General features: G+C 40.0%; 1 protein-coding gene across 2 annotated transcripts; it reads right to left on the bottom strand.

Moving 5' to 3' along the window:
• Positions 1-1,094: 1,094 nt before the first annotated feature.
• On the bottom strand, positions 1,095-24,390 carry HSPH1 (heat shock protein family H (Hsp110) member 1). 2 transcript variants are annotated; one of them, XM_068984224.1, is made up of 18 exons: positions 24,045-24,390; positions 21,576-21,633; positions 19,213-19,353; positions 18,354-18,476; positions 15,798-15,897; positions 14,525-14,658; positions 13,857-14,101; positions 13,052-13,280; positions 12,568-12,674; positions 12,187-12,320; positions 10,262-10,470; positions 8,485-8,616; positions 6,005-6,142; positions 4,601-4,726; positions 3,502-3,609; positions 3,282-3,401; positions 2,892-3,053; positions 1,095-1,973 (listed from the first exon to the last, which is right to left on the bottom strand). In XM_068984224.1, the coding sequence occupies exons 1-18, from the start codon at positions 24,149-24,151 to the stop codon at positions 1,767-1,769; spliced, it is 2,580 nt and encodes an 859-aa protein (XP_068840325.1). In that variant the 5' UTR covers positions 24,152-24,390; the 3' UTR covers positions 1,095-1,766. The 2 variants fall into 2 exon arrangements, with proteins under 2 accessions (XP_068840325.1, XP_068840326.1); XM_068984225.1 differs by lacking the exon at positions 8,485-8,616.
• Between the last annotated feature and the right edge of the window lie 528 nt (positions 24,391-24,918).

Genomic DNA, 24,918 nt, shown 5'->3' with positions numbered 1-24,918 from the left:
TCTTTGGTACCCCATGGACCGTAGCCCACCAGGCTCCACTATCCATGGGATTCTCCAGACGAGAATACTGGAGTGGGTTGCTTTATCCCACTTCTCCAGGGGATCTTCCTGACCTAGGGATTGAACCCAGGTCTCCTGCATTGCAGGCAGATTCTTTACCATCTGTGCCACAAGGAAAGTTAAGAACACTTCATGCAAAAACTGATGTTTAAACATTACAAATGAGAAATTAGTGTTTCCATGCATGAAACACTAATGAGCAAATTTAGAGTGTGAAAGTTATCACTACACAAATGAAGACATGTCACTTAGGGTAGAATGGCTGTCCTGAGTGCAGGCTTTACACTCTGATCAACTTCCTACGTGATCTTGTAAATTTACCTCGTGGGTGGCAGCAGGTAGATGAGGGAGGGGACTGCTGCACACTGGTGTGCAGTGTGGTTGTGTTATCCATCCTAAGTACGCAGGCCTTCTCCCTACCCAACCCTCAACACAGCCTCAGTTTTGTCCTAAGTTTCACTGCAGCATTGTTTAGTCTATGATAAAGCCCACCCATACTGGAACCAGTTAAAATATTTTTATGTATGTATCTTTCTATAATGGGACTCAGTATTACTAACAGTGAAGTGGTTTACACCTGACCGAGAACTTCCCTGGTGGTCCAGAGGTTAGTAAGACTCTGTGTTTCCAACGTAGGGGGTGTAGGTTCGATCCTTGGTCAGGGAACTAGCTCCCACATGGCACATGGCCAGTCCAGAAGAGTATATTGAACACCTGACCATTTTTTCCAAATCCTCTGATACACAGTTTTAAAAGACACAAACCACTTTCAGGAAAGGCTGGAAGAATAACCATAGGAGTTTATTTTTCTGGGTGGTAGATGAATTATATTTAACTCTATAGTTTTAAAAATTTCTAATCAGTATATGCTTTTTTTTTTTATCAGGGTGGGGATCATTCTCATTTACAAAAGCAACAGCATGTGTAGGAAACAGCAAAGAAGTTGGATTTTCACAGTTTATGTCATGCTGCCCCCATCCCATTTTTAAATTAGTGACAAAACTGTTTAGAAATGACACCGTAAGATGAACTTTATTTTAAAGCTCATAAGAGGCTTCACAATATCAGTTACAAACAGAATCAGTGTTTCTTCCATGGTACACCTTCACATGACAATGCACTGTATGACGAGAGATATTTTAAAGATTTTGTTCTGCATGCTGCTAACACATTTCACTAGCTTTTGCTTTTAGTCAATGGATTTTTAATATAATTAATACCAAAGCAAAAGTCATATTCTATTGGACAGAATTAATTTTAGAAAGCCCTTATGAAATCAGACTTAGTCTTGTTTATAAACATCCACACCCACACACATGCTGCAATGGAGAGCAAAATGCAAGAAAACTACCTTGGCAGGAACAAATGCTTTAAAGAGTGTAATCACAGCCCTCTTGAACAAGCAGTACACTTTATTTTCTCCAAAGACAAAAGTCAATTTCATCCTCAGTGATGCAAATGGTAATACTGCACAGAAGCTTAGTATGAATTCACAATTCCACAGGAATCTGAAAGTGACCAAGGCAATTTTCCCTTTTAGGATCATAAAGACTACAGACTTAAGCTTCTTCTTTTTCCATATAATACACAAAATTTCCAAACATCCTTAAAAAAGAAAATATAAATAGTCTCAGTATGTCATGTAGAATCACATACTATGGCAAAAATATTTTATTAATTGAAGGACAAAATCAGTTTCACGTCATCTAGTCCAAGTCCATATTAATGGAACTCTTCTCGTTAGGGTAACATTCTCCATTCTGATGTGGAGGTTCAGCACTGAAATTGTTTTTGCCGTCTAAGTCCTCTTCCTTTTTATCAGCACTTGGGCCATTTGGAGTTCTTTCCAGTTTGGGCGATTCGATTTTTGGTTTGGGTTGTGTTACAACAGGTTCACAAGTGTTATTCAACTCCTAAGAAAGGAAAACAAAACTAATAACCAGACTAACTCCAGTATGTTTTCAATTACTTTCCTACATACTTAAACCAGTATTTTTCAACCAACTCCAATCATACATAGCTCAAAGAATTCTACTTGCTCAGTACATCTGCCTAAAACTATAGCTTGACGCCTGATCTAGATATGTAAATATTCATCTACAAAGTGTCAGGGACTTGCTAACTATTCAGTTTATTATTAACCCATTTACTCCTCATAGCAATTATTAAAAGGTATCATCTCCTACAGAGGAGAGGTTAAGTAACTTAACCTTAGGAACAGAAAAAGTAGTGAGCAAAGAGCTGGAATTCAAGCTTATAGCCCATGACCTCAAAGGCTCATGTTAACCTTCTCTGTGTTTGAGCATTCTTCCAGACAGAGCACCTTCTTGGTTTTCTTACCAACTTCCTTCAAGCCTCAGGAACTCAGCAAGACGTTCCCTGATAAAACACCAACCTGCGACTCTCCCCATCGCCAAGTTTCCTAGTCCCTTCTGACTATTTTTTCCCCTTGGCATTTAACACAATCTGACACCCTTCCACACTTGTTTACTGTCAAGGCCTCACTGCGGAGGCCCCTGGCAGGCGACCCCCACAGGAGTGGGGACTTTCCTTGTACACTGACAGTTTACCTCCTAGAACAATAGCTGGGCACATGGTAGAAGCTCAACAAATGTATTTGTTGAACTAAATGAATAAATGAAGAAATAGAAATTGGACGAAACTTACAAGGCTTTCCCACATTTTGTAATATCAATAACGAACCATTAAGAAATCTAATCTTGGGATGAGGTGAAAAGATTTAAGGAAAAATGGCTATTCTCAAGGTTCAAATCATTGCAACCAGAATCCCTAAGAAACCACAGCAGTAAACACTGGACAGTGACACTCACCTTTATTTTTGCTCTAATTTCCTGAGCACGCACAATGGGATCTTGATCAAGACTCTTTTTAGCCTGGGCATTCATGACATTATTCATCCACTCCATCACTTCATTAACAGACTTCTCAACCTTTTTCATCTCAGACTCATCAATATGGTTGTATTTCTCATCCTAAATGGAAAAACAGGGCCATTCTGTAAAATCTAGTATTTCACAGTAACTAACACCTAACTGCACCCAATTTTCCATGAAGTTCCAATCTATTAATAACTTCTCGTCTCACACACCAAAACCTAATTTCTGATTTAAGACCATTTGTTCACAATGAAGACTCCTCCACTTAAGCAGTAGCTTGTAATCCAGGCAGGGTTCATGTCCTCACTGTGTACAGAGACTTACATTATTTCTAAAGTCAGCTGCTATCTTGGCATAGTGCTGCAGCCTCTGTCCTAGTTCTTCAAATATTTTCGGCCTTTCTTCAGCTTCTTGAAACCGAACTTTAATTGGAGTGCCGATTTTCTAAAACCAAATGTGATAAATTAGTATTCGCAGCAATTACATTTTAGAAGTCTACAGTCTGAAACACAAGTACCACTTTCCAGGGGAGAGAAGGGCCTACCGTTAGTTCTTCCAGCTTGTCCACATACGCCTGCTTAGCCTGGTCCTCCCCCTCCTCATAGAGCCAGTTCTCAGTCTCTGTGAGCAGCCTCAAAAACTTCTGATGATCCTACATACAGAACACGAAAACCAGGATTAGTGGCTACCTTACTTTAAAAGCTTTCATGACAAAACAGCATCCTCAGAAGTGGTCAGTATCAAGCTCATCTTATTTCCACGATGGCAAACCTGATTACCTGGATTCTCTTCACTGAAAAACATCAAGGTGCAAAAACATGCCACACCTTGGCTCCAGACAGTATTTTACACAGGGGAGGGCGTTAGTCTTAGGCTAGTTTCTCTTCACATAAGGATGTTTGAAAAGTTGTGGTAAACTGCTCTTATGGACTTAAATTTTAGAAGTTCAACTTTGCACAATTTGTACATTAAAATGTCGTCATAGAAGAGCAGTTTTCTTCCTATTCTCCGAAACAATTAGGTTTTGATTAGTAACTTCCTACTCACTTCCACAATCACCAAATACTCAAAGAAAACCTAAGCCAAGTTGATAGTTCAATCACTGCACACAACTGTCATTCCTAATCAACTCAGAAAGTATGTGGTTATACTCTATCTTTAGGTTCAGTATCTACTCTGGATTTCTATAACTAGCCCAATTTTTCTCCCAGGCCCATCTTCCACAGACATGCTTCTGCTCTGGGATTTATGGTCCCTGACAAACTCTGGAATGACTGGATGAGCAAGTCTTAAGGGATAAAGCAATGACGGAGCAACCAAGGCGCTGAGGTCTTTGAAAGCAAGGACTGTCTCCTGTTTATGCTTCTACCCCTCAGTAACTGTGATGGTGCAGACTATGAACAAAAGTGCTGATAGGTTCTTTCTTCAATGATAAAGAGTAAAGTCACTAGGATAATCTAGTATCAAACTGCACACTGCTAGTTAGCCTCTCTCTCCATGACTCTGTTTATATGATTTCTGTATCAAGTTGTCTGTCTTCAAAAAACTCAAGTTACACAATCTAGTAGAGGTTTAAATGTCAAATTTGGTATTAAGTACTTCAAAGTGAGATTATCTGAATAAAAACTCAGCCCTCAACACACCTGTTCGCATATAAACTTTTCGTACGGTCCACACAGCTTGTCTCTGAACTCGTACACATACTCCTCCACCGCATTCTTAGCGTCGTTTCTCTCCTTTTCCAATTTATCCTGCATTATCATCTTACCCTGTCCAGAAACAGAAAAGGTTAATTCAAGTCTTCTGCTAAATGCAACTGAATTTTAACTATCTAGATCCTGGAGTTAACAAAGTCAACAATTATACTGCACCCCCCCCCAAATCAGTTTTAACAGTTCTAATTTATACCTCACAAGATTCTTCCAACAATTCCTACAAAGTTCTTCATCTTATAAATACACAGAATGAGGGATTTTTTGTTTTTAACATTATATAATAAATTGTATAGGGCTTCCCAGGTGGCACTAGTGGCAAAGAATCCACCTGCCAATGCAGGAGATGCAGGTTTGATCCCTGGGTCGGGAGGATCGCCTGGACCAGGAAGTGGCAACCCACTCCAGTATTCCTGCCTGGGAAATCCCATGGACAGAGAAACCTGGCAGGCTACAGGCCATGGGGCCACAAAGAGTTGGACACAACTGAGCGCAATAAATTATGTAACTTTCACAATTCAGATTAACATTAAGGGAACAAAAATTATCTACTGTTCTTATGCAATTTTGTCTGTTTTATGTAGTTATATTGTTGTCTCCTACTGGGATTAATACTGACCAATGTGTAACGGCCACACAGTTTTGCCACCACATTACTGATGCTGGTGGTAAAGAGCCTGCCTGCCAATGGAGGAGACACAAGGGATGCAGGTTCGACCCCTTGGCTGGGAAGACCCCCTGGAGAAGGAAATGGCAACCCACTCCAGTATTCTTGCCTGGAGAATTCCATGGACAGGAGCGTGGCGGGCTACAGTCCATGAGGTCAAAGAGTCAGACACGACTGAAGCTACTTAGCATGCACAAACAAACATATTATTTATCAAACAGAAAAAGGAATTTATTATTAAATTTCTAAACACAATGGTCCCATCTCAGTAAAGGAAAACAGAATCTCAATCATTTCACCTATCCAAACTACAGAGAAGCACAATGTATTTTAACAGAACTATTTAGTGTGGCCTGATGTACCAATGGTATCGTGCTCTGTGCTAGAAGATATCAGCACTCAATTGCTTCACAAGAACCTGGGCAATCAATTTTACACCAAGCAGAATGATCTATGGTATAGATTTCTTTAATGAAGTTGCAAAAATATTAGGAAAAAAAAAAAAAACTTGCTAAAAATATTTAACTAAAAACCATTCGTTTTTGGCTTCATTCTGCCCCTAAAAGTTGTATAAAACTTATGAAATGTTAAGAATTATAGCCATTTACCTAACAGGGCCAAACAAATAAATATATTCCAAAATAAAAATATTTAAGTGAAGTAATTACCTCTGTTTCAATATACATGTTCAGAAGGTCTTTCCCTAACTGCCAGACCAAGTTGGCTTCAATAGGCAACTCAACATTCACCACCTTTATTTTGGGTTTTTTAGCTTCTGGAGGTTGGTCAACTTTCTTCTCATTAGCCTTGGGAAGAGGGGTTAAAAAAAAAAAAAACAGAAAAATTCTTAAATAGTTCTTGAATAACAGAAATATCCCTATCATACTTACTGAAGACTCAGGTAAAAGTGAAATCCCTAAAATCATAAAGCTGGAAGAATGTGCAAAATCATCTAACTCCTACCCACCCACCCATTTTAAATCAGGGCTGCAATTACACTTATACCTGCTGCACTTCCCCCTTCAAGAATTCACCAGAACATTTTTCATCTCAAATTTAATCTCTCTGGCTAAAGCATTTCTTCACAGGTCCTTAACTTTCTAATCCCTTTAAGCAATGTTTGTGACTTGGCAAAGTCAAAAATACTACTAAACTACCACTTCTTTAAAGTACAGTCTATAACAGTAACCACAGAGAAGACTGAGCAGCTGCTAAGCATGTTAGGATCAACTCTATTCCTGTAATATATATTGAGTCCCTAAACTCCAGCTACAACTATCAGGACCCTGATGAGTGCCTTTTAAAATTCCCTGAATTTGGACATTGTATACACACATATATGTGTGTATATACATCCATCTCCTTATTCCTATTATCTGCCTTTGAGTTGTACACTTCTCATAAGCAACTCTGCAAGGTCAAAAAAATGTTTACAGTCTTAAAACAGTAAATGGAATGATGTAGCAAACGCTACTTTTACTGTTAAGTTTTTCCAAAGTATGTAAATACAGGGCTAAAGAAGTAAGTATCTCCTATGGCCTTTAATTTTCCAAGATGTTCTTAGCATTTTCATTTCTGCAGAACCTTGTGTTCTTCTAGACACAAATGACAAAGAGCACAACTTTAGCGAACTCAGCTGTAGAACAGATGAGGAGAAACCAAGGGGCATCTGACATGCACCCTGACTGGCTGCGATGGTAAAACAGCAACAGACGAGCCTGCGAGGCTCAACAGGAACTGACACTGGGTAAGCTGGGGGAGTCACGGAGGATGCTAAAATTTCAGACTCTATAGAAGAAACTGGGACTTTAAAGAGGCCCAATGGCTTGACAATCACAAGGACAGAGCCTGTTTTCCAGGCGTGTTTTCCAGGCTTCTGTTTCAGCATTCCTGAGAGATCACTTGTCTGTGGAGTGCTGAGAGCTGGGTCACAAGGCGGATCCTGTCAGTCAGCCTGCCGCATCCCCGTCTCTCCCCTCCAGGGAGCATGAGAACTCCCCCACCACCCCCACAACGTACTATGCACGCTCCGGGGCTCACAGAACACAAGAAAGAAAAGTGACGCCTGCACCCGGCAAAAACACAGGAGTGCAACAGATACCGAGAATCAAACAGATGACAGCACAGGTATGGAGGCTAAGCTGGGATAAGGCTAGCAGTGCAACATTACACCAACTGCTGACAAAACCCACATACCACAAAATGGCACCCGACACGGCACGGACTAGGGACACTCCAAGGGTGTCTGTGATAACGTCCCAAACGGTCTGGCACTAGCGGTCCCACTTACAGCTAGGAACATGAGATGCCACCCAGGGTCATGTTCTGACAGGTATGGAGACCACTGGCAGGAGCCAGTCAATGCTCAGCACTAGGTGAAGGGGAGGAACACTGAAGTTAAGGAGCCATCGCTGCCAGACCATCCACACCCAACTCGTCAAGAGGAGGCAGCAGCTTCTTTCAGAAATCAGAATCAGGACCCCCGAGGGGATCAGTCAGGGTGTGGGAGCTTAAAACCAGATACTTTTAACGTGTATTTGGACCCCAGTGGACCATTCGGTAATTCACTTAAAGGTAAAGAATTCTATCCTCAGAATGAGAGAAAACCAAACTTCTAATCAAAGAATAATTTACATGCAACCTGCACAAAGAAGGAAGTTCTGCAAAGCACAGATCTGGAATAACAATGGAAACTTATTACCAGACCGTTGTAATTAGTTTATATAAATTTGACAGGCAATTTGAGAGGAGAAAAAAGGTTTACTAGACTCCTATAGCCCATGTATTTATCATCGGATGACTTCAAGTGAAAACTCGTCACACAGCACTGGGATGTGTCTCTTTTGGATGCTGGCATTTGCAGGCACCTGTAGCACTACAGAAGACAACAAAAGCTATGCATTCGCCCCTGGTTGCCTGGAGTGGCAGTTATTCAAGAGAAGCTTTCAGGTCCAAAAAGTAGAATAGTTCAGCTGGAGTACCCCTCACTGGTTTCAGTTGAAAAACATAGAAATTTAATAGGAGAGAAAAAATCCTATATAGAATAAGGTAACTTGGTGCTTGCTCTTGAAACTGCAGATTGAATGATATCATTAATGATCACATGTCGCAACATTGTCTAATGGAATGAACTAGAAGAGTCACTCACTTTGTCAGCATCTGGGATTTTGTTTTCTTCTGAGGTAAGTTCAGGTGAAGGGGGAGACTGTGAGGTTTGATGACCATCAGTTTGTACCTGGGGCTGTGTTCCAGCTTCATTGTTGTCTTGCTGGATATTTTTCTGAAATGAAAGCCCAGGCACAAAGGATGTAGAAAGCAGGTGTACTTGTATAAATTGAAAAGGTTATAGGGCACCAAAGACAGTACACTCAATTTCCGAAGTCTTAATAGGTGGGGGGAAAAGATACTGGATAAAAGCATAACGAACAAGTATTTGAAAACTTCTTAGATATTGTAAACCTGTAAGAAATTCTTTGAATGATAACAGTTAATATAATAGTTAAATAACACAAGTAGTAGGCATTTTGACTGATGTGATGACAAGAACTCTCCTTCAAGAAGCTCCCCTCTAGCACTGCACAGATATTAATTCTCAAAAGCAAGTAGGTTTACTCCAGGCCTCTCTCCCAAAAATAAGCTCCCAAAACCTAACTTCACCAGCGGCCATCACACATCTCAACGTATCTGCATGTCAGTGGACTGAGGAGTTACATAAAATAGCCAACAATCCATCATCTGGGGCTCATCACTCCAGTTTAGAGATGCAAGACCCTCTCTGTCTCCGCTCTCTTTCCGTGACCCAACAGTCTACACCTCAAAAAATCCCAGGAAAAGAACAAATGCTGCATGTTAGTAGATGCCTCAATCCCCAGTAAATCAGAGCTTGTTATGATCTCATCCCATCTTAGGGAGAAGCCTGAAGCATTCTCACTTCAGTAACTGAAGTCTCTCATTAATTTTCTTCCAGAGCCTCAAGATCTGAGGGAGACACTGAAGTACCGGAAGCAAGGCATTCCTGGTGTATATACATCTAAAAGGTACTAAGAGAGTAGATACAACAGGCATTAGAATAATGGTGTCTGTAGCCAGATGAGACAGCACTGGTATGTGGCACTGGTCTTTAATTCATTACATTGAAGTTTTTCCTGATGAGAAGAAAGCTAAGGCTCAGATGCTCCTGTTCCTTAATGTTCTAGGAATGGTCACAGTGGTTAACAGTTCTCTGACCACAGGGATGTCACACTTGCTCATGGGAACTAAAACACTGTATCTGCCTACCTACCTCTTCATTTAAGCTACTTCTGGTTACTGTCTAAATGCAAACTATAAGAGCTCATCTATTTTAAAGTTTCTTAGAATTCTTTGGTTGACCATGTAAAACTAGCACTTAGGCTAAGAGAAGTCTCAATTAACATCATGAACAATTAACAACTTTCCAAACTCTAATTGGATACTGCACTTCCTTTCTCTCACAACCCAGAAAACCATTTAACTACAAGCAAGTTATAAAATACCAAAACTGATTTTTGCCATATGACTAAAAAACCAACCAAACAAAACAAGTTTTAAAATCTGGTACCTATTTCAATGAACAGTTTTTTAGTCTTTTATTTCTCAATCATTAGTCAGCATTTGACTTCTCAAAATATGGCCTAGGTCTTAAAAAATATAATTCCAAGAAACTTTGCCCACTCTGAATCAAACTGTCACATGCTGGTTCAAATAAAGCTATTCAGAATTTAATCACAGTTCACCAAACTCCAGGCTGTACATTACCATCATCTAGTTAATCGCTATTGTCATCATTAACGAAAATTTTAATTATCATGAAGAAAAACACACTTTAACCTTTTCCTACCCATCCCTTCGAGCTTAGAATTAAGTCAACTATATATTCAATCTCAAAGGCTTACCTACAAACTTACCTCGGCATCTGGGTTTTCTGGTGGCCTCTGATTCTGGCAGTCCATGTCGGCTTCAAGAGAAGACACTTCGTTCTCCTCGGCTGGGACCTTCTCCACCATAGACGCTGTAGAGATGGTGAAAATGCCGTGGGTATTGACTCGCACTTTGACTTTCACGCGAGATTTTTCTCCATCCTTCTGTGCTGAAACATTCTGAACAATGAATCGGCCTACAGCAAAGAGAAATAGACAATTTCAGAACCAAATCTTAATCTATCATGCAGACAAAGGCTAAGAAAGATTGCAATTCCAAAATTCCATTTTCTCTACCAACTGAGTTAAGACTTAAGTCCTTTAGTGTATACCAGAAACATAACCTTTTAAAATAGACTTATAAGTACACAGTATACTTACAATACTTGGGATTAGTCTTAAAATGCCATGAAACCTTCCAAGGCAAGGGCACGCTCATGACTTTCTATTTAACACTTCTGACATAGACACTGTGTGAGACACAGACCAGCCATCCTCGCCTCCTCCTACCTCACTTTAGAGGGGAGCACAACCTCAACATGAAAATCCTAAGTATACAGCACATGATATCGAGCACTTGCCTCATTCTGATTCTGTAGGAACTTCAGGGTAGAGGTGGTGACTCTGACCCAGACTCCCTGGGCTTGAATCCTGGCCCTGTGATGTCTATAAGTTACTTTATCTATGCTTCTATAGTTTGAGTTCATAAGGGTTTATGGTGAGCACTTACTATGGAACCAAGTGCTATGTGTTATCACCTCTACCAACAGTATTGTTACTACAAATACCACTGAAAAAAACCTAAGTGTTTTGAACCTATTATGTGCAAAGTGCTACATGGGATTTAATAGTCTTGTATTTAAAGTCCTATTTACACAAACACACAGAAAGTTAGATTGATTTACTAGGTTAGTGAAATAGGTTGGAATAGACCTTCATTAATTATCAAATTACTAGGTTCAGTAAGTAGCTGTCATAAGATCCAGTTAAAGAAACAGCATTAACCACAGGGTACTCAAGAAGACTCACAGGAGAGATATGTAAGATGGCTCTGCAAGTCTGTGCAGGCTTTTCAGTTCTCGTGACAAAATAAAAGAGCCAATTCCAGGCTAAAGAGCTTAGATTTTATCCTCTGTTGAATGGGGACTACAATCCAGCCTGTCAAAATTTTAGTCTAGTCCATATTTAATGATTAAACTATCTGTCAACAAATACAAGGAAAAATGACTTTAAAATATAAAATGCTCCTGTGTCAGAACATTTACAGTTTTAAGGATTAAGAAAGAAAACACAACTGGCCAGGTCAGACTCCTTCCAACAATTTCACTATGAAGCGGCGCTGGGCAAAGGCGAGTCCCGACAAGATCTAGCAATACTAGCATTTTACTTGGGAAAAGATAAACAAGAAGATGCCTGCAGGTCTCCCACAGATTTTCAGTGTTACTTTGGGCCAAAATAGATGGACAGTGTCAAACTTCTCAAAAAAAAATGTACCCAAAAAATACATAATTTTTTTTTTTAAAAAGACTACAACACAAGGGTGCCTTTCGGAGATAGTTTCAACGGCTTCCAAGCCAGGTTTCCAAGTGAAGTAATGTTCTGCAAGTAACATTTCGCCCAGAGGAAAGGTTAATACTAGAAGTAGGTGATAATCTTCAAGTACAGACTGTATCAGAAAAGGAGAAATACTCAAGTGTCCCTACACACACAGTCATTTAATCTCTTTAGGCCAGTTTAGTCATCAATAAAGAAGAGACTTCCCCATCTTCATTATTCCAAACTGAAACCGTCCTCACATCTTCAATTATGTTCCACTTCACGTTTTCATGGTATTCCAATCAACCCTGCTAAGAGCAGAGTGTTTAAGTTGGTACGCTAAATCTTCAAAAGAATAAATACAATTAATTGCTTACCTATTTTTGCTTCCGGATATGGAACTCCTTGAGGATCAGAATACAAAGCTTCCAGCTCAAAAGGCCCACTTCTTAAGAACGTGAGAACTTTGGAGAAAGGAGCAGCGTGGTTTCTGCTGAACACTTCATGGACACTAACAGGAAAGCAAAGGTACTCAGTACTTCAAGGGTTCAAGCTCACTGTGTTACACAAACAGAACGCAATCCAAAAGCTTTATCAACCCCATCTCACCACTGACAACCCAAAATGAGAGAAGTATTTTGGTAAGTTTGATTGCTAAAAGATCTCACTTAATCAAACACTCTACCATGAATGTCATATGTTCATTTTTTTAATATATATTAAAACCAAGTATCTGAACATTATTTTCTCCTACTTACCCTTCAGCATCTTCTGAATCATGGCTCCAGACCAGAGATATTGGGAAAGGAACTGCATCAGTGACAGAAAATTCTCTAACTTTAAATGCTGGGGAAAGGATTGCACACTTAAATAAGAAAAAGAAAAAGACAGTATCGTGAGCACATGAAAAATTTCACTCAGCTTCTAACATAAAGATCAATTCAAATAGGACGGGTAGGTTCAAATTCAAAACTTAAGAGTGTATATATATGTCTTATTCATAAACTATTTATCATCTAAACACTAGATATAAAGATAAATAATAGTGGCATTCACTAGATGAAAAGATAAATAATACAACAAATCTTCCAATACTGGAAGAGCCTTGTGTCCCCACAGCCTTATTGATTTACTGAAAAGTAACTCCCTGGTGGTGTCTAACTGGGCACCGGACTCTGCCAGGACGAGATAAAGCAGCAGTGGTCTGAGGAATGGCTCCCAGAGGAGAGGCGAAGGCAGTACCTGCAGCGCACACCCTCTGGCCACTGCTTCATCCGCGTTGAGCGTTGTGCTGACATCTTTCCCAAAGAATTTGGCGATTTTTTCTTTCACGGCTGGAATTCGTGTAGTGCCTCCAACTATCTCAACAGCACTCACATCCTCTACTTTGAGCTGAGTTTGTTCCATCAGCAAATAAAGGGGAACTTCTATCTTCTGCAGTAAGTCAGCACAGAGCTCTTCAAATTGTGCCCTTGGCAGTTAAGAGGAAAACGTTAAGAAAACTGATCTTAAGAATTATTTAAGAAGTAGGGCAGAATATTGGCCTCATCAACCCAACAAACTTTTTTCTTCTCAGACACCCTGAATTCCACATGGGCCAGGTTTAGCCATACCATAATTCATAACTTTTTCCCGAAAAATATACAAAATCCAGATGCAGAAGGGAGAATGAAAGAAAATTAGTAACTACAGAAGAAATCACTTTTATATTAAGATTTCCATTTTTAGTCCTTAATGTTTTATGTGATCCCATTTTCATTACTTTGAATATTTCCATTCACTTCAAAACATTTCTGTGAATGAAAACATTTTTCAATCACTGGCCCAGAAATAATACTAAAAAACTTCACTGTGAGAACACTTAGCACAGATCTTCTTAAAAGCCCTCTTTACAGAAGCAATTCTAGTTCTAATGATGCTGACAGTCTTTCAGGTAGTACAGTCTCGAAATGTGGGCCAAGATTCTTCCCACAATTAGAACTGACACCCGGACCACAGTTTCAGCAAGAAGTTCCTTCTATTCAATTTGTCAGAATTTGAGACACACCTGTTCATCTTTCCGGAAACATCTTTGTCATTCATGAAGCACTCGATGTTCAGTGGTAGGTCTGTGCTGTTAGAGCTCATCAGCTTTTTCAATTTTTCACACTCCTGATACAGACGAAGGAGTGCTCGAATTTTGGATTTTGCATCCAACTTGTACTTAGTTTTAAATTCTGCACAAAAATGTTCCACTAACTTTGCATCAAAGTTTTTTCCTCCTAAGAAAGGATCAAAAGCTGTTCCCAGTACCTAATTTAGTTGAAACAACAAATAATCTGGTTATTTCCAATCATATTTGTAACCAGAAACTTAAACGTTGCTAACTCAATCAAAGACTAATAGGCTCAAAATTTCTATTTAAACTACAACATGAAACCCAAGTTAATTAGGATATGTCACTATAAAATCCAAATGAAATGCTACATCTCTGATATTTTTAATTCTAATGATTACATAGAAGATAATCTTAGAAGTATTTTCTTTCCTAAGCAAGAACAATTAAGAGTATTCTAAGACAACTGCATTGTCTTTATGGAGATCAACCTTAGGAACCAGTCTCTGTTAATAGCTTTATCCCAAACTCTTCATTACCCAAGAAGCTCAGTAGCTTAAAGTAACAACAATTGTCACACATTAATATCTGGGTCACTTAGTTCCAATTTATGACCTTACCTTCAATTTTCCCTTGTTAAAGGCACAGGCAGAGACTTGAAAAGCTGAATGCCCCATATCAACAAAAACCACTATTCGAGGTTTCTCATCCAGGCTTGGGAGATCCTGCTTATAAATCCCATAATTCAAAGCAACTAAAAGGAAATTAGTATGTTTCAATACTTTGGTTCACATTCTTTCAGTAATTTCATAGTTACCGATATAATTACACATGCAGGGAACCTGACTGTACTTAAACCAATTAAAGGTGAACACATTTCTTTCATATCTGACTTCATACTTCATCCCTTTCTGATTTTAGAACAATGTTCCATCACTTTTAAATATATGAAGAGGTGTGACGGAGAAGACATATGTAATACAAAAACAATGGCATGTAAACCACAAGAAACCACACACAGACAATATCAGACTCATTACACAATACTTACATTTGAATCACAACCTGCTAGGAGACTGCTTATCCAAAAAAATTTAAGAATTTAATATATAACTATAGCAACTATGTTCCTACCAACTGGATTCAAGGCAAATAACTGATCTACCTTAAACAGTCTATGGCTCGCTTTTTCTGAATTTTGAAACCACTGTGGATACTCAAGAACACACCTTTATCAATACTTTAAGAATCCTTAAAATATCTCTTAAAAATATGCTAAACAAAGTCCTATTTGCTTTGCTTGAATACACCAGGGTGTAACTGACTTTGGGTCCATCCTAACCACAGTTAACTGACACAGGCGCTACTGAGTACTTTGCTTCCCATCGCCTCGTTCCTAGCAAAGCCCCTGGCAAATGGCGCAGCTTAAATCAACATCTGACGGAAGAGGAATGACCGCCTCCCAACTACCAACAATCGGGAAACATATGAGGGGAAAAAAATTTTCCACTAAATCAACACTTAAGGTAGTTCTTAAAAAAAAAAAACAAAAAAGGTAGTTCTAAAACCCCATAATAAGGTTGTGGAAAACTTGTTTCTCAACTATAAAAACAATGTAAGGAAATAAGAAAACTAAACCCAACACAACTAATTCAAAAGATTAAAAAATACACACAAGTGTTTCCTAATGAAAACAGATTCACCCATTTGACAAGGTTCCAACTTCTGATTAAAACAAGCATCTGAAAGACAGACTAGAACTTTTGCTTTCAAGTCTAAGTTTTTTAATAGGCGATATTTCTACATGGAAGTGTTTGATAACAGGACCACGTGTGTCTTAACTTTAGTTTCAATAGTATGTTAACTTTTACACAAAAACAGTTTTTTTCTTACCAGCTGTCATGTCATTCATGAGTCTTAAGCAGTTTAAGCCAACAATCTGTGCAGCATCTAAGACAGATCGCCTCTCAGCATCTGTGAAGAAAGAAGGGACCTGCAAACAAGAAGGGAAAAAATTTTAACTTACCTAGAAAACCAAAATACATACAAATCCCTCACAACCACCAGCGATCAATTCACAACAGTCCAGCTAAACAGGTGCCTAGCCCTGTCATGAAACAGAAGAAGGACTTTAAGTTTCTGGCAAGTTCTTTAAGAAACAGTAACTACTTTTGAGAAGATTGTCCTAAAATTTTAAGTATCAGGTTTATTATAACCAAATTTTAACCTGAAATAAAAACTAATCAAGATATTCATAAGATATATTACCAGTTATTTAAATCTAACAAAGTTTTACATTTAAGTGGAAGAAATACTACTTCTAAAGTGGTCGTATTTCTACTAACATTTGGAAATTATTCTGCTAAGTCATCATTAAATGTAATTACACTATAGAGACTACAGGAATTTAAAGATAATACCAAGTTAATCCTAGCCACTGCCCTTTGGTTTGCTATTTGTTGGATTTAAGCATTAGTAGATGGGGTACCTTTTAATTCAGCAGACCTATTAAGATTACAAAAATGAAACTTTTTTTGTCAAAGCCTGTTGATTTTTTAAAGAGGAAGAACAAAAAGCAGCTCAAGGGATAGTTTCTAACGGTGCTGTCTTCTACCTAGATGAACTCTTTTGATCACTTTCTATGACACCATTTTAACTAGCACATTTTTCCAGAAGAGCATCTAATAATACATTCACATAATCACTTAACTAGAAAGCACCTAAGAAAAAACTTGGTACAGGAGCTTCCACATTTTATCCCTAAGTATCTATAAATGCTTTGGAAAGAGCACCAAGAGCAAAGGTGGGTCTCTGCTCACCTTTCCAATCAGAACCCTTCTTTCTAAAAAAAAAAAAAAAAAAAAAACCCTTCTTTCTGCAGTTTTCCATATGAGGTTATTTAAAGGGAAGTGGGGGAGGAGGAAGGACCACTGACTTAAAACTTCAACTTTGTGCCAAGTCAACTTCAGTCATGTCCGACTCTGTGTGACACCATGGACTGTAGCCCGCCAACCTCCTCTGTCCATGGGATTCTCCAGGCAAGAATGTTGGAGTGGGTTGCCATGCCCTCTTCCAAGGGATCTTCCCGATCCAGGGATTGAACCCACGCCTCTTACATATCCTGTATTAGCTGGCGGGTTCTTTACCACTAGCGCCACCTGGGAAGCCCCTCTTTAACAGCATTTCTCCAAGATATTCCTTTAGTAGAACAAACTTCAGCCTTCCTGCCTCTCTTATCTCAGGATTCTCTCATATCCCAAGGTGCACGACCATAAAGCTCCTGATGGGTCTGGGCAAGTCACCCTGCCAATAAAAGATGGTTCCTGTCCACTGCAAATCCTCCTGAATAACAATTATCAACTGTCCATTGAAAAACCTGGGTTCTGTCACTACTGGTTGGTTACATTCTTTTTTTTTAAGATATTTTTTATGCGGACTATTTTTATTTTTTATTTTAATAAAATATTCTATTTAACTCAACATATCCAAACTATTTCATATTTTTTATTTTATATTAACTCTTCAAAACCTGGTATTTTATGCATACTGCACATCTCGGTTTTGACTAGCTCCTTTTCAAGTGCTTAGAAGCCATGTGTGGCCACTGGCTACCATACTAGAGAATACAGATTCAGAATCCTAGTAATTTAAGGATATAAGAACCTTATTATTTAATCTTTATCATAATAAACTTCTGATTTTCACCATATGAAAATTCTAACCCAGAGGAATAAGTAAGTTACTGACTCAGGTCAAATGGTAAGTTATCTTTTCAGAGTACATTACTCCATAATTTTTCCATTTATTGGACATCTTTAGTGACCATCAGGCATATCACCATTTGTGAAGTATATATTGGAAGACTTGATAAAATTTTGCTAGCAGTTCAAAAACATTTAAGGCATGAAATCTTTTTTGTGTGATGCAGACCATTTAAGTCTTTATTGACTCTGTTACAGTACTTCTTCTGTTTTAGGTTTTGGCTTTCTGGCCTTTGGGCATGTAGGATCTTAGCTCACCAAACCTGCATCCCCTGCACTGGAAGGTGAAATCCCAACCACTGACTGCCAGGGAAGTCCCTAGTTAAAACTACTGCTCACCAAGAACTCACTGGTTCTCATGTGTGGGTGAAATCTCTCATGGACGTATACAATTGTCTCTCAATACAGTAACTAACTTTAGAACATCCTCCAATTTGATCAGCCAATCTACATTTTCAAAAAGCCCAACAGGAGATTTTGATATGCACCACCACACAAAAAACTTTGCAACTTCTGGCTAAAGACAGCATTCAAACCTACTCTGCAATGCTGCTAAACACTGCAGTGATACAGTCCAGCAGAATTCTGATCTCTGGTAGGAGAACAGCTTTCACACATTTAATACTAAAAAGTAACATGAAGAAGGCAAATTAAAATAAAACACATTGCCTTGCTGAATTCTACTTACTGAAATAACACAATCTGTTACTGGCTTCTTGAGGTTGTTTTCAGCAGTTTCTTTTAACTTAGTCAACAGCATGGCTGTGATCTGCTCCACACTGAACAGATGTTCTTCATCCATGTACATCACCTGCGTTGAGGAAAGAAAATGCTCTCATTACTGCAGTCGTTAAAGCTACATACTACTAATATTAACTTCCAAATATTATTACATATTCACTTCCAGAAAACCTTTATTGTTTTGGCTGTTTAAAAGGAGGAAAGGGAAAAAGAAAGAGAAAAGTGGAGAGGAAGGCAAAGCAGAAGGAAAAAAGAAATACTCTTCCCCAGAGACGAAGAGGAGAAACGAAGCTGGGGCATGTTTTCCCCTACCCAAAGTACTAGACCAAGCACTATAGACAGCAGTGAAGTTCCAATCTCACTGAAGAGATGAATCACGGAGACAAATATTATTTTGTGTAGATCATAAGACAGAAATGCCTCTGTAGTTTAAAAAAAGGTTTCTGCTTGTATTACACCAGAGCTCTCCAAACAACTGCAAACGAGCTACAGTGGAACAGACTGCTTTTCATACGACAACACAATTTAGACTTCTTTAGGCACCAGAGATTCTAAATCTTTCTAATTGCCAAGATGTTATAAGAAACACAAACTAAGTTTTATAGCAGTATATACCATCCGAGTAATTCTTCAAGGATGATTTAAACATACACCCATAGTTTAAGAAAAATCAGATAAAAAGTAAAAGACCATCTTGTCCAATTATACAAACTGAGTTAAATACTTACTAAGAAATAAGTACTTTTCTCTGTAGATGAACTGAACAGTTTCTTAGTAAGGAATCTAACGTTGTTCAGTTAAATTACCTTTATTCCAACTCCACCATTCTTCATTGGAACCAGATCATAACTTAAGTTTTCCTTCTCCTTTTGAATGAAAGGGTCATTGAATGCTCGGCCATGAAACCTCTTAAAATTAGACACTGTATTGTTTGCGTGAGTGATTTGCTGGAAAAAAAAAAATTAAATTCTAATTTCAACATCTATCACTAGTTACAGCAATTAAAAAGCAAGTCACTTGTTCAACTCAAATCACCAGAATATAAGTGACTTGCCCAAGAGCCCTGAATTTCTCCACCAATGAAAACACTTTATTTTCTCTCCTTTTCCTACAGAAATGCCAGGAGGGAAGCAGTGAGAGGAATATACACACAGGCTTCCAAATCCACAAGATAAACTCAAAGGTAATGAAACTGTCAACTAAAACTCTGAACAAGCCCCGAGAACTTTATGTATCACTTCATTTCATTCCTTTTCTCCCACTGAACTTGTTTTATACCTAACGAATAACTGAAAAAGGGTAATTAGAAAGCCCTATAGTCCAAATACATTTTTCTAAAAAGGAGTTAACTGTTACAGTCTATTAAGTCGCTAAGTGGCCAGGATAAGTTATTCTGAGTTACAAAATGTATGGATTGCTACTTTTTGTATCAATAGCATGGAATATTAATAATCTATACCAAAAAGCAGAAAAGGTGAGCATAGACCAGTGGTTCCATGGTGTAAGGCTGAGCACTCTGGACTCTGAAAAGGTAAGGATAATTCAAACAGTTTCCATATGAGGAAATGCTTTCAGCTGCTTGTAGGTATTTTTGATGGTTAGGCTCTGGATATACAAAAGTCACACTTGATAGCATACTTCACTCAAAGATGTCAGCAGTGGGAACCTTATTTAAAGCACAAACATAATTACAATAAAAGATGAAAAACTAAGACTTCTAAAGTGACTAGTTTGAAAACAGCAAAACAGTTTACTGTTTACTTCTCTCTCTGGTCTACTTCTTATAAAGGGGAAAAATACAGCTTGGCAACACTAGCTTTCAAATAATACGGAATATTTCCAACACTGTTTATGTGCTAACACTCCTTGCGACTCTGGAACTGAGATGACAGATGTCTAGTACTCTACAGGCTAGATCGAAGCCTCCGTGGACCTCCTCGTGTAACAACAATGCAGCGGCTCTCAGGGCTGGGATGTGAGTCTTCTCTACAGCCAGTCAGGGAGGCTGTTACCTCACCAGGCTCTCCCTTCTGAGTAGGTCACTCTGAGTGGCATGCCCATTTCTCTCCCTGCTTTGTCTTTTCTTTCGTTCCTCTCTTCCAACTAGCCGTGACATAGAATTCCAGCGTTTACAGAGTTGTGTTTCCTTTGTAGCAGTACTATTTTTTTGTATTTAAAAGAATTTTTTCAGCCTTATTTTAATTATGTCAATCTGATGCATAACCTTGTGTGAATTTAAGGTATACAGAGTATGTTTACTTCCGAATGTTTACATATATAGGACTGCTTTCAGTCCCTTTCTTAGACTTTCATATTTTTCTCCTCAACCCCCAAAATTCAAGTTATAATGTGAGCCCTAAATGGGAATCACATAGGTAAATTGTCAAGTCCTCTTAATAAGTAAAACTAATTCCAATAACTTATTTAGCCTAATGTATCTAAACTACTGTCATTTCAACATGTACTCATTGTAGAAAACTGAGATGGTTTTCTTTTTTATTTCATTTTAAGCCTTCAAAATTGCATGTATTTCATACTTTACATTTTAATCTGATTAGGCACATCTCAAGTGCTCAAGAACTGCATTTAATGGCTACTCTATAGGACACCACAGGCCCACAACTAGTTCTCCTTAATTACTAAGTAACTTGAAAATGCTCTTAAACAACAGAACTTCTTAGAAGTTCCTTTTATAAAAGGAATCTTTAACTCTTAAATTGAGTATCATGAGAAACTTCAGATGAAAGAATTTCATGTATCTCATTTTAAAAAATCAAACGTCTCAGAAAATAGGATACACATTAAAAACTAAGGTTGGAGGATTAGAGAGTTAAAGTATATCTTATTCAATAAAACAAAAGGAAGAGAAAAGGAAAATAGGGATATAAGGGTTCATAAGTGGAGTAGGAAATGGCAACCCACTCCAGTATTCTTGCTTGGAAAATTCCATAGACACAGAAGCCTGACCGGCCACAACTGATGGGGTTGCAAAGAGCAGGACACGACTGAGCAAGTGAGCACACACGCAAGGGCTCATAAGGAATACTTGCCTTACAGTCCACAAACTCAAAACACATACATAGGCTTAGGTATTTCATATTCTCCTAGGTTTCTGAGATTTCACTTTTCAAACTTCTTTCAAAAATGATCAGAATCCTCTTGAACATACCTGATTTTTGGCTGCAACTCCAATCGTTCTGTTTTTTGATCCAAATGATATGACTGATCTAGAAAAGATGAAAAAACCCATGTTTCACAGATGGGAAGAAGCACAAATGTGGATGCTTTTTAACATAATTCCATTTATAATGGAATTATAAACTTCCATTCTTAGGCAAGGGGGACACAATTCAGCACAAGTTTGGAGCCTAATGCTTTGGTCAGCTACCCTGTGAGGGCTCCAACTTAACTGCTATCTAGGTGGCAGCCACACTCCCACTGCTCCAACCCCAGCTCCCACTCGAGACTGCTCAAGGCTCAGAGGACATTTTCCAAGAGCACAAGTACCAGCATAATTCTCCAGGCCCCAATCATTAGGAAGCGGACATTAACTCGGAAAATGTTTTCAACAGTTAAAGTGTATTATTAATTTGGTCCTAGACACCGCTGACAAAAACAATGGCAGTTACCAACTTCATAGAAATCTAAACATCACTATCCTACCTACTGCTGTTCTAATAGACCACTTGACTCTCTAGAAAATTTTTATATAAGGAGAAACAAGTGGGCCTACATTATGCTTCCGGAATTTAAAAGCACAAAAGAGGGTCCTATACAGAAGACTCTACTTGAGCAAGTCAAGGGAAAATGCAGAGCAAGTACCGCAACAGAACCAAGTACGAATGCTGAGCAAAACGACTGGATCATCAGTCACATTTTAAGTCAGCTCTTAAGAGATGAAGTGACTTGTAACTGTGAAACAGCCTTCAGAGCAGTGGGAACAGAATGGCAGCACAGAGCAGAGACAAGCACAAGAGACTTGTCTGAAGGATGGAAGCGAATTAGGTTTCAGATTAGAAGGCGGAAAAAGAATAACAGTGCGATACGAGCAAAATGGGAATACATTGAAGGCATTAAATACCAAGCCGAATCAAATTCAAATTTGCTATAATAGAAACATCTCAGACCTAAATTATCTGAGCTGGTGCTAAATAGCCTCCGAAAAGCCAGAGAACTGTTGGAGTAAAGGCCGGACCTTTAAAATACCTTCCGAAAACAGTCACCCCCAACTCAAAGTAAACATACAGCTGCCCGACGAATTTACTCATTTTCCAAGGGGAGAATAAAATTAATTACACCAAACAAATTAATAGTAGCCAACACAGTTGAGTCAAACATCTATTATATAAAATATTAAACTCCAATACGGCCCTCCGCTTGTATTTTTTGAGAGACACACCTGTCATCTTTACTTTCACAGTGATCTCTATAACCACAAATACAATTTTTTCCTACAATAGCTTTTCTTCCTTTTATTGGACAAATGAGAACAAAGATATAAACTGTCCCTAGGCAAGAAAACCTGAGATTCTGTCTTTTTCCTTACTACACCCCAATCAGAGACGCTGGCACAACTAAAGAAAAGACTGTAAATTTATAAAAAGGTTGATGCATGAGATGCTTAGGGAGTAAGTCTTCCGACTGGTACTGACACTGTCTCTGTTTGGGTACTTTCTCATTTCCATTCACTTTTATAAATGTTCATCTGCACTCAAATATTGATAGAAGCCCAGTCATTTCACCTCTGGGCTCAATGCTTCATTCCATAAACATTATATTCAAAAATTAAGACCCTCTCCAAAAAAAGTTGCTTTTTAAAACGTTACCCTTTGCCCACCCCATGCCGCTGCAGAATATACTGTTTAATTCATTGACAACATCCAATTCTAGGGTGCAAGTGTGCAATTTTTATTTTCTCTCCTTATTTAAGCTGTGCAAAATTAAAAAAAAAAAACTAGAACACAATTCCTCTATAATGGCTTTCATAAAACGAGCAAAAAGGTCTTTTACATCTTTCACGAATGATCCAACCGTGAGTAAGAAGATACACTCATCTATCTTAGCAGTGAGTCTGTGGTCGCTAACAACAATCCACTGGCTCACGGCACAAGCAGCAGCATACAGGCTCTGGAAGCTTCCAGCTCATTTCGAGATTCACAATGCGGAAGAAAAGGCTCGGCAGCCCCAGCTCTGCGGTGAGCAAAGACAGGCTAGGAAAGAGGGGGACGAGCTGGGGGCGGCTCAGCCAGCTCCAAGAAGCCGGGTGGGGAAACGGGGGCGGCCGCGGAAGGAGCTGGCAGAGACTTCTCGCCAAGAAAAGGGAGCCAAGTCCCCGGCTTGGCCCCCGACCGGCTACCAGGAGGAAGCCCGCCCGAAATGACCACCCCGGGGAGACTAGATTCTCGGGCTTCCTTTGGCCTCCGCGAATCCCAGAGACACCCACTCTCCGATATGCGGCTGCAGGCGCCCTCCCCTACCCAGCGGCCAGGCAGCCCGCATCCCGATCCCCATGGAGGAGGGGACCTCTCCCAACATCGCGCTTCGTTCGCCGCCGGCGTTCCGCGGCCAGCCGCAAGCCTGGGTTCCCCCGGATCCCTAGCCCCCGCCGGCTGCCCCCCGCCACCAGGCTCCCACTTACGGGGTGCACCGGTCGCTGAACTCGTTGGCGATGGTCTCGATGCCCCCTGCCCGGGCCACCGCGATATAGCAGCTCTGCGAGCCCACGTCCAGCCCCACCACCGACATGGCCGGCTCTTGGTCCGCCTCCGCCTCGGCTCGGTATGAGTCTGGGTCTGCGTCCTTCCAGCCGCGCTTCCTGCCTGCCCCGGCCGCGCTCGGCTCCCGTGGGGTCCGCTCCTGTCACGCGGACGGACGGACACACGGACAGTCTGCCGGTCAGGCGCCTCCGGCTTCCCGGGGACAGTGGTGGTTCGCAGAGCAGTAGCCACGGGAGAAGGCGGCGCTCGGTGTCCGGGAGTCGCTCCGCAGCTCGGGCTGCCGGCCCAGATCTTCCGCCGCTTGCTCACCGGCGCGCCGCTGAACTACCGACCCAGAAGGGGAGGTCCCAGAGCCTCAGCCTTATGTATCGCACTGATCGGAACTTTCCAGAATCTGCGGCATTTGCTCACCGGCGCCTCCACCGGCCCCTCCACGTGCTACTTCCGCTTCCTTCTTCTCGAGCCTTCTCGAAAGATTCTACCCAATGAGTGGCTGGTCCCTCTGGGGACGGCCGCCGTTGCCATGGCAGCCAGAAAGCCACTCCTGCGCTATTGGCTCAAGCTGGCCAGGCTGACCCACCTACGCCCCCGCCCGCCCTAGCTAGAGGCTCTTTGCCATCCTAATAAAATGGGCAACGAAGAATGACTCGAAAAAATCGTAATCTTCGTAATGTACTAGTGGGCGATGGTGTCTGACCCTTAGATTGGGAGAAGAGGCTCAGGTGCCGGAGACACACCCCCCGCCCCACTTCTGCGGAGACCCCAGACCCCCGTACGCTGGGGAGGCTGGCCCTC

Source organism: Capricornis sumatraensis, chromosome 12, assembly GCF_032405125.1.
Source record: "Capricornis sumatraensis isolate serow.1 chromosome 12, serow.2, whole genome shotgun sequence".
Classification (NCBI taxonomy): domain Eukaryota; kingdom Metazoa; phylum Chordata; class Mammalia; order Artiodactyla; family Bovidae; genus Capricornis; species Capricornis sumatraensis.
The sequence above is the reverse complement of the archived record's forward strand: the minus strand, read 5'-3'. Positions and strand labels throughout refer to the sequence as shown.